At 47.4% G+C, this 19831-nt stretch overlaps 1 protein-coding gene across 4 annotated transcripts in view; it reads left to right on the forward strand.

Annotated features, from left to right (window-relative positions):
• LOC135050015 (apoptosis-inducing factor 3-like) overlaps positions 1 to 17698 on the forward strand; it is a 309250-nt gene extending 291552 nt beyond the window's left edge. For all 4 annotated transcript variants that reach the window (XM_063956102.1, XM_063956100.1, XM_063956098.1 and 1 more), the window contains exons 17-19: positions 7209 to 7284; positions 7361 to 7465; positions 17471 to 17698. In XM_063956102.1, the coding sequence (XP_063812172.1) occupies positions 7209 to 7284; positions 7361 to 7465; positions 17471 to 17504 (215 nt within the window). In that variant the 3' untranslated portion in view covers positions 17505 to 17698. The remainder of the gene's footprint in view (positions 1 to 7208; positions 7285 to 7360; positions 7466 to 17470) is intronic.
• Positions 17699 to 19831: the final 2133 nt, after the last annotated feature.

The following is a 19831-nucleotide window of genomic DNA, read 5'->3' on the forward strand; positions in this document are numbered from 1 at the left end:
AGAGCTACCTCTGAATTTTTGTGACACTGCCAGACAATAGCTGTCATATACTTTAATACCACAGCCTCCCACTATATTCAGGAGGCGGCCTCTGATGCAGGCGTTATGGCAGCCAAGGCATCTACTACGTCTATCCTGGCTCACTGGATTCTGTGGTTATGGTCATGGTCAGTGGAACTGGACTCTAAGAAGACCTTGGAGGTTCTCCCTTTTAAGGGAGATATACTGTTTGGAGGGGTGTGGTATGGAAGGTAGATAGTAACTAGGTCGACAAAGTCTAGGTCGACCACTATTGGTCAACAGTAAATAGGTCGACAGGGTCTCTAGGTCGACAGGTCAAAAGGTCGACATGAGGTTTTTGTGTTTTTTTGGTGTCGTTTTCTTCATAGAGTGACCGGGAACCCCAATTAGTGCACTGTGTCCCCTCGCATGGCTCGCTTTGCTCGCCATGCTTCGGGCAAGGTGTCTTACTCCGCTACCACTTCGCTCGGCACAAATTACCGTTCCAATCGTAGTCCACGTGGTCGTTAAATATGAAAAGGTTAAAAAAGAAAGAAAAAAAATTGTGAAAAACTCATGTCGACCTTTTGACCTGTCGACCTAGATAGTGTCGACCTTGTTACTGTCGACCTAGAGGCCGGATCCCATTTGGAGATGATCTGAACACGATTGTGACCGACTTGGCGTTGGCCAAGACTGCGTTTCTCCCAAGTACTAATCCTTCGGTTCCGAAGGTGAAGGGTACTACTTTTTGTTCCTTTCGACCTCCAGGTAAAGCAAAGGGTCAGGCGTACCTGAAACGGGCTCGCACTTCCAAATACTCTAAGCCCAAACCTAAACGTTCTTGAGCCGCCCATCAGCCCTCTTCCAAACCGGATAAGCCTCCTGCATGACGGGGCGGGACCGACTTCTGCAGTTCACTCACGTATGGTTAAAGACCACTTTGGACGCATGGGTGCAGGAAGTGGTCTCTCACAGGTACTCGATCTCAAGAGACGTCCCCCTCGCCAGTTTTGCTCAATGGTTATCCCTTTGGATACGTTAAAAGCACAAACTTTACATTTGGTTGTCCAATCCCTCCTGGATACAGGACTGATAGTACCGGTGCCTCTGTGTCAGGGAGGCAGGGGATACTATTCGACGCTGTTTCTAGTTCCGAAGCCGAATGGATCCTCCTGGCCTGTACTCAACCTCAAATCTTTGTGAGGGTGTCCAACAAACAAATTTGTGAGGGTGTCCAAATTCCGTATGGAAATTCTGCGCTCTATTGTACTGGCTTTGGAACCCAAGGACTATATGGTATCCCTGGACATACAGTATGCTTACCTACACATACCTATTGCCATGTCGCATCATCAATATCTTCGGTTTGCTATTGGCAACCTTCATTATCAGTTCCAAGCATTGCCTTTCGGACTGACCACGGCTCCTCTGATCTTTACCAAGGTGATGGCGGGCATGATGGCCCTTCTCCGCCTTCAAGGTATCAGGATCCTGCTGTATCTGGACGACTTGTTTATCCTGGCGAACTCCCCAGAGGTTCTCATCCATCAACTGAAACTGACAGTCCAATTCCTACAAACCCATGGGTGGCTCATTAACTGGAAGAAATCCTCACTGGTCCCTGCTCCGAGCATGGTGTACCTGGGGGCATTACTGGACACACACAAACAACGTTTATTCTTGTCTCCAGAGAAGTTCCTGAAACTTCAGGACAGAATCAGATGCTTCCTCTCTCGCCAAAGAATGTCGATACACTCGGCGATGTAAGTACTAGGCCTCATGGTGTTGGCTTTCGACATGGTAGAGTACGCTCAATTTCATTCCTGCCCTCTGCAGAGGTTAATCCTTTCCAAGTGGGATGGCCTGCCTCACCGGATCAGGTCCTTGATCTCCTTGACTCCGGAGGTTCATCTGTCACTGAGTTGGTGGCTACAGGACCAACAATTGAGCAGGGGTCGTCCCTTCTGGATCTCCAACTGGGTCCTCCTAACAACAGATGCCAGTCTGCGGGGTTGGGGCACAGTGTTGGAGCAACACTCTCTCCAGGGTCAGTGTACCAGGGAGGAATCTCTTCTCCCGATAAACATTCTGGAATTGCGGGCAGTGTTCAATGTGTTAACACTGGCCCTGCCTTTTGTACAGAACAGGCTTGTTCAAGTACAATCAGACAATGCCACCATAGTGGTGTACATAAATCATCAATCATCACTTGAAGCCGCATGCCAATGATGGAAGTGTCACAAATTCTTCCATGGGCGGAACGCCATCTGCCAGCAATACAGGCAGTGTTCATTCCGGGGGTCCTCAACTGGGAAGCGGACTTCCTCAGTCACCAGGAAGTACACGCTGGGGAGTGGAGTCTTCATCCGGAGGTCTTCCAACTAATTGTGGACAAGTGGGGTCTACCAGATGTAGACCTGATGGCGTCTCGACACAATCACAAGGTTCCGGTCTTCGGAGCAAGGACAAGGGATCCTCAAGCAGCATTCGTGGACGTACTGGCAATTCCATGGAACTTTCTGCTGCCATACGTGTTCCCTCCAGTGTCACTCCTGCCCAGGGTACTACGGAAGTTCAAGCAAGAAGGAGGAATACTGCTTCTAGTCACTCCAGTGTGGCCCAGACGGCATTGGTTCTCAGACCTGCAGGGTCTCTCGATAGAGCGTCCTCTTCTGCTTTCCCAGTGCCCAGACCTCCTCGTTCAGGGACCATGGGGTATATTTACTAAGCTCCCGATTTTGACCGAGATGGTGTTTTTTCTTCAAAGTGTCATCTCGGGAATTTACTAAACGCAAATCTCGGCAATGATGAAGGCATTCGTATTTTTTTTGAAGTCAAAGAAAAAAAATACGAATGAATACACCATCGGTCAAATACGCCTGTTTTTTCATACAACTCGGTAATTTACTAAAAATTGTATTTCACAAACACTGCCGACAATAGCCAAACACTGCCGTGAAAAAATACAAATCGTACAAAAATGCAGTTTTAAAACAGACCTGTTTTTTTTACCGTGTTCTGATAGTCATGCACGGATCCATGATATCCGTGCATGGTTATCAGTGGGAATGGGTGGGAAATTATGTAAAATTCTAAAAAAAAAATGCGTGGGGTCCCCCCTCCTAAGCAAAACCAGCCTCGAGCTCTTTGAGCCGGTCCTGGTTGAAAAAATATGTGGAAAAAAATTACTGGGGTTCCCCCATATTTAATCAACCAGCACCGGGCTCTGCGCCTGGTCCTGGTGCAAAAAAATACGGGGGGACAAAAGCGTAGGGGTCCCCCGTATTTTTTACACCAGCACCAGGCTCCACTAGTCAGAGAGATAATGCCACAGCCGAGGGACACTTTTATATAGGTCCCTACGGCCCTGGCATTAAATCACTAACTAGTCACCACTGGCCGGGGTACCCTGGAGGAGTGGGGACCCCTTAAAGCAAGGGGTCCCCCCCTCCAGCCACTCAAGGGCCAGGGGTGAAGCCCGAGGCTGTCCCCCCCCCATCCATGGGCTGCGGATGGGGGGCAGATAGCCAAGTGTAAAATAAAAGAATATTGTTTTTTGCACAAGAACTACAAGTCCCTGCAAGCCTCCCCTGCAAGCTGGTACTTGGAGAACCACAAGTACCAGCATGCGGGGGTTAAACGGGCCCGCTGGTACCTATAGTTCTTCTGCAAAATAAATACCCAAATAAAAACAGGACACACACACACACCTTGAAAGTACAACTTTATTACATACATTCCGACACACACATACTTACCTATGTTCAGATGCCGACTCGGCCCACGTCTCGACGTCGATTCCAGGGTACCTGAAAATAAAATTATACTCCCCTAAATCCAGTGCGTCGTGTCCTTTTTTTAATAATCCACGTACTTGGCAAAAAAACAAACCGCATACCCGATCCACGCACTGAAAGGGGTCCCATGTTTACACATGGGACCCCTTTCCCCGTCTGCCGGGACCCCCCCTGACTCCTGTCAAAGAGGGTCCCTTCAGCCAATCAGGGAGCGCCACGTCGTGGCACCCTCCTGATTGGCTGTGACCTCCTGTAGTGTCAGTGAGGCTGTGCAGTGAAGATACAATGTAGCGCATAGGCGCACCATTGTATCCAATGATGGGAACTTTGCGGTCAGCAGTTGACCACGAGTAACCTCAACCGCTGACCGCAAATTTCCCATCATTGGATATAATGGAGCGCCTATGCGCTACATTGTATCTTCACTGCACAGCCTCACTGACACTACAGGAGGTCACAGCCAATCAGGAGGGTGCCACGACGTGGCACTCCCTGATTGGCTGAAGGGACCCTCTTTGACAGGAGTCAGGGAGGGGTCCCGGCAGACGGGGAAAGGGGTCCCATGTGTAAACATGGGACCCCTTTCAGTGCGTGGATCGGGTATGCGGTTTGTTTTTTTGCCAAGTACGTGGATTATAAAAAAAGGACACGACACACTGGATTTAGGTGAGTATAATTTTATTTTTAGGTACCCTGGAATCGACGTCGAGACGTGGGCCGATTCGGCATCTGAACATAGGTAAGTATGTGTGTGTCGGAATGTATGTAATAAAGTTGTACTTTCAAGGTGTGTGTGTCCTGTTTTCATTTGGGTATTTTTTTTGCAGAAGAACTATAGGTACCAGCATGCTGGTACTTGTGGTTCTCCAAGTACCAGCTTGCGGGGGAGGCTTGCAGGGACTTGTAGTTCTTGTGCAAAAAACAATATTCTTTTATTTTACACTTGGCTATCAGCCCCCCATCCGCAGCCCATGGATGGGGGGGACAGCCTCGGGCTTCACCCCTGGCCCTTGGGTGGCTGGAGGGGGGGACCCCTTGCTTTAAGGGGTCCCCACTCCTCCAGGGTACCCCGGCCAGGGGTGACTAGTTAGTGATTTAATGACAGGGCCGCAGGGACCTATATAAAAGTGTCCCCCGGCTGTGGCATTATCTCTCTGACTAGTGGAGCCTGGTGCTGGTGTAAAAAATACGGGGGACCCCTACACTTTTTGTCCCCAGTATTTTTTGCACCAGGACCAGGCGCAGAGCCCGGTGCTGGTTGATTAACTATGGGGGAACCCCAGTCATTTTTTTCCACATATTTTTTCAACCAGGACCGGCTCAAAGAGCCTGAGGCTGGTTTTGCTTAGGAGGGGGGACCCCACGCATTTTTTTTTCAGACTTTAAACTATTTTACATTTTTTTAAAGATGCACAATGAAACCCTGCACAGATCTTACAGATCCGGCCGAGTTTCATTGTTTTAATGTCGGCAGTGTTTCACTATTCACTCCCGTAAAACACTGCCAAAAAATACGATTGACATCGACATCGGAAAACTGGAAAATGTAAAATACGACAGCTTAGTAAATGAGTCGTAATAAATTCAAAAAGTTGCAAAATTACACATTCGATGTCATTCGTGTTTGAACTTTAATCTCATTCTGAAAAATACGAATTTTAGTAAATATACCCCCTTGTGTTTACCAGGATCTGGCAAGACTGGCTTTTGAAGCTTCACTCCTGAGGGCCAAAGGATTTTCTGAGGCAGTTATTCAAACTATGTTGAAGGCCCACAAACCGGCTTCTGCACAGATTTATTATAGGGTCTGAAATTCTTACTTCACATGGTGTGCTGCTAAAAATTACGATGCATACAAGTTTAGTACTTCCAGACTTCTGGCTTTTTTGCAACAAGGCCTGGATTTAGGACTTTGCCTGGCCTCCCTCAAGGTTGACATTTCTGCCTTGTTGGTGTGGTTTCAGCGAAAAATTGTATCTATTCCTGACGTTCATACATTCACTCAGAGTGTACTACGGATTCAGCCTCCCTATGTCCCTCCTGTGGCTCCATGGGATCTGTCTGTTGTTCTTAATACCCTTCAAGAGTCTCCGTTTGAACCTCTTGACTTGAGTCTGTGGACCTTAAATGCCTTACGCTTAAGGTCATTTTTCTGTTGGCTATTGTCTCTGCTAGGAGGGTGTCGGACTTAGGCGCTTTGTCCTGTCGTCCACCCTTTCTGATTTTTCATCGTGACCGGGCAGTTCTTCGAACTCGCCCAGGTTATTTGCCTAAGGTGGTATCATCTTTTCACCTTAACCAGGAGATAGTGGTTCTGGCCTTCATCTCTTCTGGTTTGTCCTCCAAAGAAAGATCTTTGGATGTGGTACGGACTTTCCGTATTTATGTGGAAAGGACTGCCTCTATCAGGAGGTCAGATTCCCTTTTTGTACTTTTTAGTTTTCATAAACATGGCTGGCCTGCGAATAAGCAGAGCTTGGACAGATGGATTAGAATGGTGATTGCACAAGCCTATGCACAGCCTGGGCTCCCAGCTCCTGCTGCTATCAAAGCCCATTCTACTCGGCCTGTTGGACCTTTTTGGGCGGCCCGCTGTTGTGCGTCCACAGAACAATTGTGCAAGGCGGCTACGTGTTCCTCAGTGAACACGTTCATTAGGTTCTATGCCTTTGATACTTCCGCCTCCCAGGATGCTTCCTTTGGACGCCGGATTCTTGTGCCCGCTACAGTGCGTCCCCTCCCATGAGAAACTGCTTTAGGACATCCCCAATGTATTCCCCGTGGAATCCCAGTGTACCCCGCTGCAGAAAAGGAGATTTATAGTAGACTTACCAATGTTAAATCTCTTTCTAAGAGGTACACTGGATTCCACAGGGCGCCCACCCTGACGCACTTAGCTTCTTTGGGTTTGTATGGCATTAGCCGCTAGTCCCTTCTCCTGTCGTGAGAATGTAGGTCTATGTGACTAACATCTACCGTCTCTCTTACCTGCTACTGCATTGGACTGGTTAACAAAACTGAGTTCCAGTGCCTGGAGGCGGGACTATAGAGGAGGCGGTGCAGTGCATCCTGGGAACAGTCAAAGCTTTAGCCTGTTGGTGCCTCGGATCAAGATCCAACTCTACACCCCGATGTTATTCCCTGTGGAATCCAGTGTACCTCGCAGAAAGAGATTTAACAATGGTAAGTCTACAATAAATCTCCTTTTATTTCTTATTTCATTTGTTAGTTTTGGGTGGGAGTAACCTTAAACAAATGGCTTTAACATGTCATGTTGGAGGGTGGATGTTTCCTGCCCTGATGTGTATTTACCATATCACTACTAAGTACAGTCTAACTATTGAAAGAATTGGACTTTGTTTTCTTGACATGCCACTAACGCATGTTGCTGTGTGTTACTCTCTGCAGGATACGGGGAAGGATATACTGAGATTGTGATGAAAGGAACACTCGAAGAACTAAAATTTTTGGCTTTTTATTTGAAGTATGTAGATTCTATGTTTTCCTTGTATGATAAACACATTGTACCTTCAGTCATTCATTGTCTCCCTCCCATGCAGGGATGATTTTGTAGTCGCTGTATCCAGCATGAACTTTGACCCCACTGTATCAAATGTTGCAGAAATGATCTTTTCTGGCAGAAGAATCACCAAAAAGGAGGTGGTGTAAGTACTGTCCCTCTCATAATACCATATACACCCCAAATCAATGTGAAGTATAACTTACTTGTTTTCCTATTTCTTTGACTTTCTAATGTGTATTAGTAAGAAAACATGGATTGAAAGGGGAAAGGGGGGGGGGGGGGGAGTCGGCGGGGGGGAAACACTTTATGTGACAGGGATGATTGTAGGTATGCAGTCAGCCCCTGCGGCTGTTGCTAGGGGTGAGGGCACCAATCTTTTACCAGGTGGTAGTACAGCTATTCTACCTTACTCAATGTGAATAGAAAAAAAAAAAGAATATATAGGGGAGTATTCTATTAAGGTCGGAAGTTCCGTCAGGGCTGAAAGACGTGACTTTCCGCCAATAATCGGAAATTTGCAACACTTCAATATTTAATTGAAGTACCATTCTTCCGTCCTGTTGGAAATTCCGACAGGTCGAAAAACACACTGATCTCTGCTCATCCATGTGTTTTCGACCCAGCCACTGTCGAAAACGGTCCGTTTTCGACCATTCATTTTCACCCATAAGAGAGGGCGGAAATGAATGGTCAGAATGGGAGGGGAAACGGATGGAAACGGCCCGCTACTGAATACTGAAGTGTTGGATAAGATTGTGACTGAATATGCCCCATTGTGGTAAAAACATTCAACAAACAAAATAAGAGACATTATACTGTATAGTTGATTCAGAATGGGAAGAATGGCATCTGATAGGACACATAAAAACCTGGACTTTCTCTAGAAATTAGTTACATTTGGCAACAATGGTGTTTGTTTCTGTATAATAAATATGGAGAGAAAGACTAAGGCAGGGGTGGCCAACCAGTCAGAGGCAAAGAGCAAAAAATCTTATTAGGTACGTCAAAGAGCCGGCTTCGAGCCGAAGGCATGCATACAAAAATGGGGTGTTTCCTTGTGCCTGCTAGGCCACTCCCCTGGTATAAAATACATTTAAAAAGCCAGATCCAGCATAAAATACATTTTAAAAAGCCACTTCCACATAAACTAATTGAGGAAGAAAGATCCACATAAAATATATTGAAAAAGCCAGATTCACATAATACACTTCAATTCCCCCATATGTCACTCCAGCCAGCTCCCTCAAGTGCTCAAGTGTCAATCCTGCTAGCACACTCCCATATCACTCCATCCAGTTCCCCCATGAGTCATTCCTGCCAGCACTCTCCTGTGTCACTCCTGCCAGGACCTTCATGTGTCACTGCTGCTCCCCCCCTCCACCCCTCCACACACACCTTGTTCCATTGCAGCAGCCCCTTATGTGTCCTCTGTTTGCCAGTGGGTGTCTCACCTCTAGTATCTGGCTCCCTCAGTTCTCAGCCCCCATAATGCTGCTGCCTGTCTGGCTGGAGTGCAGCAGTTTCCGGATCTGTTGTGGTCATGTCAGGAGCCACATTTGAATAAAGAAAGAGCCGCATGCGGCACAAGAGCCACAGGTTGGCCACGGCTGGACTAAGGGGTCTATTTACTAAGCCTTGGATGGAGATAAAGTAAACGGAGATAAAGCACCAGCCAATCAGCTCCTAACTGTCATATTACAGACTGAGTTAGAAAAAAGACAGAAGCTGGTTGGCTGGTACTTTATCACCGTGCTATTTATCACTCTCCAAGGCTTGATAAACAGTGGCCTAGGTTAGAAAAAAGACAGTTAGGAGCTGGTTGGCTGGTACTTTATCTCTGTCTACTTTATCTCCATCCATGGCTTAGTAAATAGATCCATCAAAATGTTGAATTGTCATTGATAGTTTGAAACAAGCAATACATATGGAGATTATACCAATGTGCAATGTGTTATAACCAGTGGCGGATTTTACCTATTTCAGCCTTCCCAGTAAAATCTGCCGCCTCAGTGAGCCAGCTGTAGTCTGTGACTGCACTGGCCACACCGTTACTGGCAGGGACTTCCCATTGGTCATGCTACCTGCCAATCACATACATACAGTTCAGCCCCACGGGGAGGTGTTTTCTCCCTCTGGGACTGCGATATAGCAGAGAGCGTGCTTCCAGTCTGCCACCACTTGAGCACATGTGCCGGTCCCAACGCCTGTCAGATCCATTGCACAGGTTCTGGATCCCGGCTGGATAGGAGACTGGGCATGGGTAGCAGTGTCTTATTCTTGGACAGCATAGGTCACATCATGCGAGCATAAGTCTAATGGTTCATTTTTTATTTTATTGCTTTAAAACTAAAAAGTAAACCCAGTGGGATCTGTCTACTTCTGTCATTTCCAATGTGAATTACCTCGCCCAATATGCTGTGTGGGATCCTCCATATCCTAAACACATATCTAATAATGGCCCTCATTCCGAGTTGATCGCTCGCTAGCTACTTTTAGCAGCAGTGCAAACGCTAGGCCGCAGTCCTCTGGGAGTGTATCTTAGCTTAGCAGAATTGCGAACGAAAGGTTAGCAGAACTGCTCGAAAAAAATTTCTGAGCAGCTCCAAACCTACTCCTACCTTGCGATCACCTCAGTCAATTTAGTTCCTGCTTTGACGTCACAAACACGCCCTGCGTTCGGCCAGCCACTCCCCCGTTTCCCCAGGCACGCCTGCATTTTTACCTGTCACGCCTGCGTTTTTAGCACACTCCCTGAAAATGGTCAGTTACCACCCAGAAACACCCACTTCCTGTCAATCACTCAACGATCAACAGAGCGACAGAAAAGCGTTGCTCGCCCTTGTGTAAAACTGCATAGTTTTGTGTGAAAGTACTTCGCCCGTGCGTACTGCGGCCCGTACGCATGCGCAGAAATGCTGAATTTTAGCCTGATTGCTGCGCTGTGAACAACGGCAGCTAGCGATCAACTTGGAATGAGGGCGAATATGTCCCAAAGATAACACATGCCATAGACAACAAATATGGCTGATCAGAGCTGGTTTATTGTGACTCAGGGGCGTTACGTGACACACTACACTGGGGGTGGCAGTCAAGATTTTCTTCCCTCCTTTATTTGCAGTTTTAATGTTATTTAATGCATATCATGACTGTAGAATGCCACGGTTTCATGGTCGGAAAACCCCAGTGTTTTGATATGTATCTGTAACGGTCGCTAAGTAGAGAAAGAACACAGGCTTACTGTTTAGGTTTTCATGGCTCTTTAGGCCACGTAAAACCAAACACCCTTCATATATACCTAGTGGAATGACTAGTGCAAGGTTTCTCAGCACCCAAGGCAATACTTCTGCCTACTGCTTCCAATATTACCCACTTAGTAGCCTTTTCAAGTAAAAGTGCCTAGCCAGTATCGTAGAAGTCCTGCAGCCACCACCTGCATTAAATACAACTTTAGTGATTGAAAGACTCAGTGGCACCGCAAGATGCCATCACCTCCAGGTAGCTGCTTGATGGTAGAGCCAGCCCAGCCTGGCGTGGAAAACTTATTACATAGAACTATTATTCTGCCATCGTAACTACAAGTGCAATGTTTACAAAAACCCTTATGTAAATAACTCACAAGAGGACTCGGGAGCCAGTGTGCTGTCTACCCAACCACCATTGCAAGAGATGCTCTTCAGTTGTAGCATTTTCATAAACTATTGGCTGCACAGTACCTAACAAAGAATAAAAAAATATACAGTATAGGGATATGCTTATGCCAAACAGAAGGATTTACAACTATGAGCATCTATCACTATTTCATTTAATCAATATAGCTGCCCCTATTAACATTAATTGTATTTCAGACCATTATTATTATTTTTTGGCAAGTATTTATTAACCAGTTTATAATAAATATTGTACTGTTTAAACATGCATAAGTGAGATCCTCTATAAGTGAGAAAAACACTTCTTGAACCTGGATAAGTGAGAAACCGGATAAGTGAGATACCTCTTTAAGTGAGACTAAATATGCCGTTCCTTGAGATCCCACTTAACCAGGTTCGACTGTAGTTGGCCTCTGCTGTGTGGTTTCTCTTTCTCCTCTGCTGAGCTGCCAGACGCTGACAGAGATGAAAGAACTAAAACTTCTGGTAGGGGGCATGGCCTGGACAGCCATGGAGTGAGACGCTGCTCTCCAGCCTGAGAGTCCTCTCTGTACAATCATCAGGCACTCTCATGCTGCCTTAGCAGAGCATGCGGAGGCCACCAGTCTCCGGCTCTGCCTTCTGGCCTCACCAGGCCAGCATTGCCACCCGATCTTCCTTGCTGCCTCGCTGGTTGATGGAATCCACAACGTTGGTTACTTGCTGGGGTCTCCCGCCAGCCACCATCTTAGCTGCCGGAGTTTGTCTACGTGAGGCCCTGCTGACTGCTGCCGTGAGCGCTGCTACACTCCCATGCTCCTATGGTGCTGAACTCACTGGGCTCCTTGGTGTTTGCTGGGAGTAAGCTGACATTACTCACTTACCTGTTCTGATGATTTGATCCTTTTAGTCTCCGGTGCAGTGATACCCCATGGAGCCCTGTTCTTGATACTGTTCGGTGTGACACAGTGTGGCTTGGTTCCTCTTACCTCTCTATTGTTACCTGGTTGCCTTTGCTCGTCAGAAGTTCCCTCACCTACTTACCTGATCTGTAAATGCCGCCATTCTATCCTTGATGCTTACCTGCTGACATCTGGATCACCTGGTTTCCACAAAGGATTCTGTCCCTTCACCATTGGAAGGTCCAACATCCTGAGGATCTCCTGTCACAGCTGAACCTACAGTGGTAACTATGGAACAGCTTCTACAAGCTATTACGGACTATGAAAAAAGGGTGATGGACTGGCTGACAGAAGTTCATATTGATTTATCCCTTATTCAGCAGAATATGTAGAAAATGAGGGACAGGATCTTTGATACTGAGAATCATATAGTAACCCTTGGACTCTAGTGCTCCCATCCTTGGACGTCTGTCCTCCCTGGACTCTCAAATGGAGGTACACCTGCAAAAGTTTGTTGATATCAAAGAAAGTCTTCACCGCAGAAGTATTGGGCTGATTGGTCTGCCCGAGAGAGTAGAGGGAGCTAATACCAAGCAGTTTCTGGAATCCTGGTAGACTACTACTTTTGCTCATGACTGCTTTATCGCTCAGTTTGCCATTGAATGTGCTCATCATATCCCAACTCTGCCTCTTGCACTTAGGGCCCCTCTGAGAACATTTATCATCAAGATTCTGTACCACAAGGACCAAAATGCTGTTCTCCATTTTTTCAGACCAAGGGCCTGTTGGAGTTTAATGGTTCCTGCTCGTTTATGGGTGGTTTTGGACAGCTGTATTCCCTGGGCATACTGGAAACTCACGTGGGGTGGTAGTAAAATCCTCTCTCTTAAAAAAACATAGGTGGGTTTGGCTTTCCATTCCACCTTTCACTCCAATTCTAGAGATGTTTCTGGTTTAATACATAAGTCAATCTGCTTTATTTGTCGTAAAGTACAGGTGGTCCCGCTGAGCCGGTTTGTTTTTTTTTAAATTACTATTCATCCTTCCCCCTTGTATTATTGGCGGTGTATATGTCTCCCCTCTGTTTTGTTTCGCTGTCCTTTCTCAGTGCTGTGAGTTTCTTGCTGATTTTTCTAATGACCCTGGGCCTAATTCAGACCTGATCGCTGCTGTACGTTTTCGTACAGCAGCCGATCAGGTCTGGACTGCGCATGCGCCGTGCCGGCGCATGCCAGACAGCCGATGGCCATCTCAGCCCAGTGATCACCTCTGTCTGATTGACAGGCAGAGGCGGTCGCTGTGCGGGCCAGCGGAGTTGGGCCGCCATTTTAGGGGTGTGGCCCGGGCAACGCAGGCATGCCCAGACCGTGCAGGGGGCGGGCCGCGGCAGCTGCTTGACGTCACACACAGCCACTGTGACCCTGACAGCGACGGGGAGCTGCGCTGTTAGGGAGCTGCTCTTCTGGTACAAAAGCATTGCACGGCCTGTGCAGGGCCTGACATTCGGGTCGGACTAGCCCTGTGCTGGGTGTCCCCCCGCATGTCTGAGTCGTAGATTTTGCACGGCTATGATCAGGTCTGAATTAGGCCCCCTGTTATATGTATCGTGATGGTAATGCAGTGTTAGATGAGGCTTTGGATAGGTGGAGGGAAGATCCTAGACCCCTGGGTGGTGGGTCTTCCTCCTTTTCTAGTCTAGTCTCAGAAATTGGTTTGATAGATGTGTTGCATCAGTGGTACCCAAACAGAAGATCTAACTTGTTTTTCTTTGTCTCATAATACATTTTCTAAGATTGATATGGCTCTAGTAGTCCCATTTCCTTACTATCCACCAATGTTAAAATTGTGGTCCAGAGACTGAACAAGTTCTTACCTGAAATTATACATCTCAATGAAACAGGGTTCGTGCCAGAAGATCCACTGCTGTTACTCTCTAGTGCCTTTACACTTTTCTGCAAGTAGCGACAGAGGGCATGGGTGATGCCGTGGTTGTTTTCTTTGATGTGGCCAAGGCATTTGATTCAGTGGAATGGCCAATTTTGTGGGAGATACTCTTTAGATTTGGAATTGGTCCCAGCTTCTTGGCCCCAGTTCAGCAGCTTTACTCCCGTTCTGCTGCGTGAGCATGTGTCCGTGGTATTGTCACAGATTTCTTTCTGCTTGGCAGGGGTACTCCGCAAGGCTGCCCGTTATCTCCATTGCTGTTTGCCATTACCATAGAGCCGTTAGCCTGTGCTATTAGGGCCTCCAAGGATCTCTCTGGACTGATGATTTCTGGTTGTGAGATATGCCCTGTACGCTGATGGTGTGCGGTTTTTAACATGTATGGAGTGCTTTATACTGTCTCTATTGGCAATTGTAGACATTTTTGGATCCTTTTCAGGGGTTTGAATTAATTGGGACAAATCTGTGATTTTACCCAATCCCCAGCTGAGTATGCTGCTTTAAAAGTCCAACTTTAAACTGAATATTAAAAGGTTAAGTCTCATGTTTGTCAGAAGCTCCCACATTAAGCCACGGGATGAATCAATCTGGTTAAAATGGTTATCCAACTAAGTTAAGGTATGTCCTACAGTATTCCCCAGTGTGCTTTCCCCTCTCTCTTTTTACTACTATTACCCGGTATATTATCTCTTTTATGTAGGGCAATAGGCAGGCTCTTATAGCTTCTAAGATGACATATAGGATTCAGAGTGAGGGAGGTTTGGCACTGTCTGATTTGCGTTGCTGTAATCAAGCTGCCCAACTTGTGCATCTGCATGATTGGGTTGTTCCTCTAGATCTGGGTGATACTCCTTTGCCATACTGTACTTGAACGGGCTTACCTAGCGTATACTACATTGCAATTTTTACTAGCAAAATCTCCACTTTTCCATTGCCTTCCACCTCCCTTCCCTCCCCTTTTTGTCTAAGCCGAAGTGAGTAGAGATTGGCTGGCAGCAGTGAAAATCCTTGGGGAATCTGCTTTCCCTGTACTTCACTCCCTTGAAGGGAGAGTGCTCTGGCCATCTTATGGGATGGAAACTGTGGGGCAATTATATCAGAACTAGGTGATTCATCGCGCCCTACGTGCGCTCTTCACACCGTCGTAAGGGGCTATGCCCCCTTATCCCCTGCACGCCCTTGTGGCGTAAAATATTTGTATTATATGGAGTATTACCTCCAATCATAATTGTGTGAGTGGTTAAATATTGCACAGACAAAGGCCGTGTGATGGTTAAGGGGCCGTATCCCCTTGCAACGGCGTGAAAAGCACATGCAGGGCCTGATGTATCACCTAGTAGGTGCTGTGGTTGGTGGGTGCTGGGGAGACACGAATGGGGGAGGTGGTCCGAGGGTGGGGTGGTTGCGGGGGTGTTGGAGGTGGTGGTGCCGCTGGTGGGGGAGAGGCGGGTGCGTGGGTGCCGGAGGGGCGGGTGCAGTGGGTGGGGGTTTGGAGCCACCGCGGGCGGTGGAGTCGGGGGTGCTGCGGATGGGGCCCGGAGGTACTGCGAGTGGAGGAGGGGCTGGTAATTCTTCTCCTCCTGGAAGTAGATAAGCTGCTGTCCTCCCTTTGGCAGTGGCTCTCCCGGAGACTCGCACAGCAGCCAGTCACTATTGTTAGCACCGGTGTCCCAATGCGCCGCATTACAGGGAAGAAGATACACTCAATAAAATACAGCTCCCAGCAGGCCTTAGCGCCGGAATGTTTCAGCGCTAAGGGCTGCTGGGAGCTGTATTTTATTTAGTGCGTCTACTTACCTGTAATGCGGCGCGTTGGGACACCGGCACTAACAATAGTGACTGGCTGGCAGAACTGACTGACTTGCTGAATCAATGTAAAAGGTGAGAGTGCTGTGCAGTGTCAGTGACACTGCACACCCACTGCACTACACAGCACTGTCACCTTTTACATTGGTTCAGCACCCAGACATTACCCTCCGCGCTATCACCCACTCTGGGGGTAATTCAGACCTGATCGCTTGCTAGCATTTTCTGCAGCGCTGTGATCAGGTCAGAACTGCGCATGCGTATGCACCGCAATGCGCAGGCGCGATGCATGGTTACACAGCGGATCGTTGCTGTGCAATGGGTTTTACAAAGAATCCATTTGCATAGCCGATCGCAAGGAGATGACAAGAAGAAGGAGTTTGTTGGTGGCACCTGACCATTTTCATGGAGTGGTTGGAAAAACGCAGGCGTGTCCAAGCATTTGCAGGGCGGGTGTCCGACGTCAATTCCGGCCCCGGACAGGCTGAAGTGATCGCAGCGGCTGAGTAAGTCCTGGGCTACTCAGAAACTGCACAAAGTTTTTTGTACTGCTCGGCTGCACATGCGTTCGCACTTGCACAGCTAAAATACACTCCCCTGTAGGTGGCGACTATCTGATCGCAGCGCTGCAAAAAACTGCTAGCGAGTGATCAGGTCTAAATTACCCCCTCTATCCGTTACATTAGCCATCTCGGGGCTTCCCGGCCGGCAGCCCAGGTGCTGTGTTGCAGAGTCAGGAGATCTGGGCGCGGCTGTGGCTGGGAGGCACTTCTGTGACATCACGCGCAGAGAGGCTCCGGGACTTCAGCTGCACCGCTTTTATACACATCTATGCCGGTGGCCGCAGCAGCTTTTGTTCCACCTACCACCGCGGCTAGGGAGTGGGGATTGTTGATGCCGGAGGGGGCAGGCGGACTGGCAGCAGGACATAGGACGCTGCAGTAAAAGGATTTCTCCCCCCCTATCTACAGTGCAGAGACTTGCTGCAGATGCAGTGTCACACCCTCCAACTGTACCTTTATTTTATGGTCTGTACCGTATTTGGCTCTCCACACTTCCATTGAAAGTATAGGAAAAGGGGCGTGGTCACACCATTTTCCCCGTGGCCACGCCCCCTTGTCTAATTTGTAGCGATTTTTATGTGTAAATTGTTGGAGGGTATGTTGCTGCAGATGCAGTGCGCCTATTTTGGGGTGTGGACCTGGAGCAGCAGCTCCATTGTTAATCCTGCTCTGGAAACACACAGCAGCCAAAGGGCAGAGCCTCCCATTGGATGTAACCTGTGTGAGAGGGCGTTTCTCACCCAATCAGCTGTGGACTGGGTGTGATAGACCTGCTGCTAACCCAATGAGAGCTCCTAGTCACGCCCAGGGTTATCCACACAGTCACAGATCTGGGCTATTATATAGCAGATGGCATCCTAAATTCTATTTCTTAACTGTCACTCATGACCTCCCCTCCCATCTTAGAAGCAATGCCCCTGTTCTGTCCGCATCCCCGGTTTGTTTAATTTGGACCCTTTCTGGCTGCAAGTCCATTTCTCAAGTGTATTCCTCCCTCCTACTTCAATCCTGAGTTGGGGCATGAGCTTATTGCAGTCGCAGTGGGAGGTGGACCTGGGTATTTTGACTGCTGAGGACTGGGCAGGTTTGTTTGAGTCTCCTCGCAAGGCCACGGCATCTGCTCGATACCAGCAAATTTAATTTGCAGTTGTTGTACCCTTTGTTTATTTGCCTATTTTGTAAAAATTTTTTATAAAAAACATCTGGGAGGTTTGGACTGATAACCTGGGTTTAGTTGTGCACTTGTTGTACCAATATGCATAAAACACACCTCTAGAAGTAACAAATTGTTTTGTTTCCTGTGCAGGGCTGAAGATTTCATTAACTTGCTCACCAGCTAAGCAGTAGACATGGCCTTAATGACGATCATATGAGGAAATCCTTGAATTAAAACAGGAACGGATAGACCTGGCTGCATTGTCCAAGTAGAAGCACTATAAAAGACAAGTCTGTAATTGTGACCAATTATATCCAATATTATTTTCTTGCAAAAATAGTATATGTACAGATTTCCATAAAGAGACTTTATCTATAATATACTGTATGCATTATTTTTGCATAATTTGGTTATTCTGTGGTCAGAAATGCTATGCAGCTGTAACCCAGTCCTAGCCCGACCCTGCAGAATGTGGGCCTTATTCATGTAAAATACAACATGCACATAAACCAGAACGTAAAATGCAGGAATTAAAGTAAGCATGCACCTTAAGCATATTCCATTAAAGCAGGGGTGGGGAGCCTTTGGCCCTCCAGCTGCTGTTGAACTAAACATACCAACATCCCCTGCAACAGTCTTGCTATTTGGCCATGCTAAAACGGTTGCAGGATGTGCTGGTATCTGTGGTTCAACAACAGCTGGAGGGCCGCAGGTTCCCCACCCCTGCATTAGAGGATTCATTGCAGGAGGAGTAGTTTAAGTAGTTTTATGAAGACCTCAGGGGGGAGCGGGGCTAGCATAGTCAAGCAATGAATCCAACTTGCCTCCAGTTTTAGGGCCAAACCCCGATCCTCATCTCTCTTTGGACCGACCAACCCAAGCCACTGGCATCCGACTCACTCACCTCTGACTACGTTGTGTTACAAGGTGGTGGCCACAATATACAAGTGTTTTATTAAGAGTGTTGCCATGACAACTTTAAAGAAACACAAGTTACATTTTCCCTTACACCTAAAAAGACATCACAGATGATTATAGAGCAAGAAGCTATGGCCTTGAGGACTTTTGTAATGAGACAATTGCCTCCAATGTTGAGAAGTTGTGAAAATCAGCAAAATTGCTGCAAATCCCTTCCTTGATGGCAAAATATACCTTGAAAGCCAAGACAGTTGTACTTGAATGCACCCTTAGAGGTTTAGGTATTTTTCCTACTACTGCATAGTGCTAACAAACAGTAGGACTGTCTGATCCACTCTGCAACGGTAGTGGTACCTGCTTTTTAGCCTCTGTTCCTCTCTCGACACCAGATCTCCTGGTTTCTCTTTATGTAGTCATTAAAGAATTAAGAACAGATCTTCTTATAACCAGGTAATAAGTCTTTTCTAATCTAATTTTGGATTGGTGGAAGATCAGCACACCACCACCACTCCTTGGGATTTGTGAAAATCAGATGACTTTGGGGAAAATGAGGGGTATACATTACTGAAATTCTGTCATCTAATGCTGGCCATATATTATTACAAGTCATACTTCGATCCCCCCGCCACCCATGCGATATATTGTACGGTGCTTTTGCACTTTAAAATCTATCATACCACCCGCAATGGACCCCTCCCCGGTGCGACTGATAATATGTGCAGCACATATGATATGTTGATGCAATGTACAACCCACAGGGCCCCGCCTCGCATCGTAAGGGTCCATAAATAGTGTACCATATGGGACATGATGCATGTTACAATGCATCAAAATCATGCATTCGTACACTATGGGGTATATGCAATTAGCGTCGAATCGCGGAAAATTATCGCTGTTTTTTCATTCGACACAATTCGACCGTCCAATTTCGGCAAGTGGTTGCCGAAATTCACCATATTCAATGGAAAACGGATTCGACAGTCGCGCGGGTTAAAAACGGCCGATTTGCCGGATTTTGCCGCGATTTAAAAAAATGGGGAAAAACACGAAAAAAAATGGCGTGGGGTCCCCCCTCCAAAGCATAACCAGCCTCGGGCTCTTCGAGCTGGTCCTGGTTCTAAAAATGCGAGGGAAAAATTGACAGGGATCCCCCGTATTTTTTAAAACCAGCACCGGGCTCTGCGCCTGGTGCTGGTGCAAAAAATACGGGGGACAAAAAGAGTAGGGGTCCCCCGTATTTTATACACCAGCATCGGGCTCCACTAGCTGGACAGATAATGCCACAGCCGGGGGTCACTTTTATACAGCGCCCTGCGGCCGTGGCATTAAATATCCAACTAGTCACCCCTGGCCGGGGTACCCTGGGGGAGTGGGGACCCCTTCAATCAAGGGGTCCCCCCCCCAGCCACCCAAGGGCCAGGGGTGAAGCCCGAGGCTGTCCCCCCCCATCCAAGGGCTGCGGATGGGAGGCTGATAGCCTTGAGAAAATGTAAAGAATATTGTTTTTTTCCTGTAGTACTACAAGTCCCAGCAAGCCTCCCCCGCAAGATGGTACTTGGAGAACCACAAGTACCAGCATGCGGGAGAAAAACG

This window comes from Pseudophryne corroboree, chromosome 2 (assembly GCF_028390025.1).
Source record: "Pseudophryne corroboree isolate aPseCor3 chromosome 2, aPseCor3.hap2, whole genome shotgun sequence".
In the NCBI taxonomy this organism is placed as follows: Eukaryota; Metazoa; Chordata; class Amphibia; order Anura; family Myobatrachidae; genus Pseudophryne; species Pseudophryne corroboree.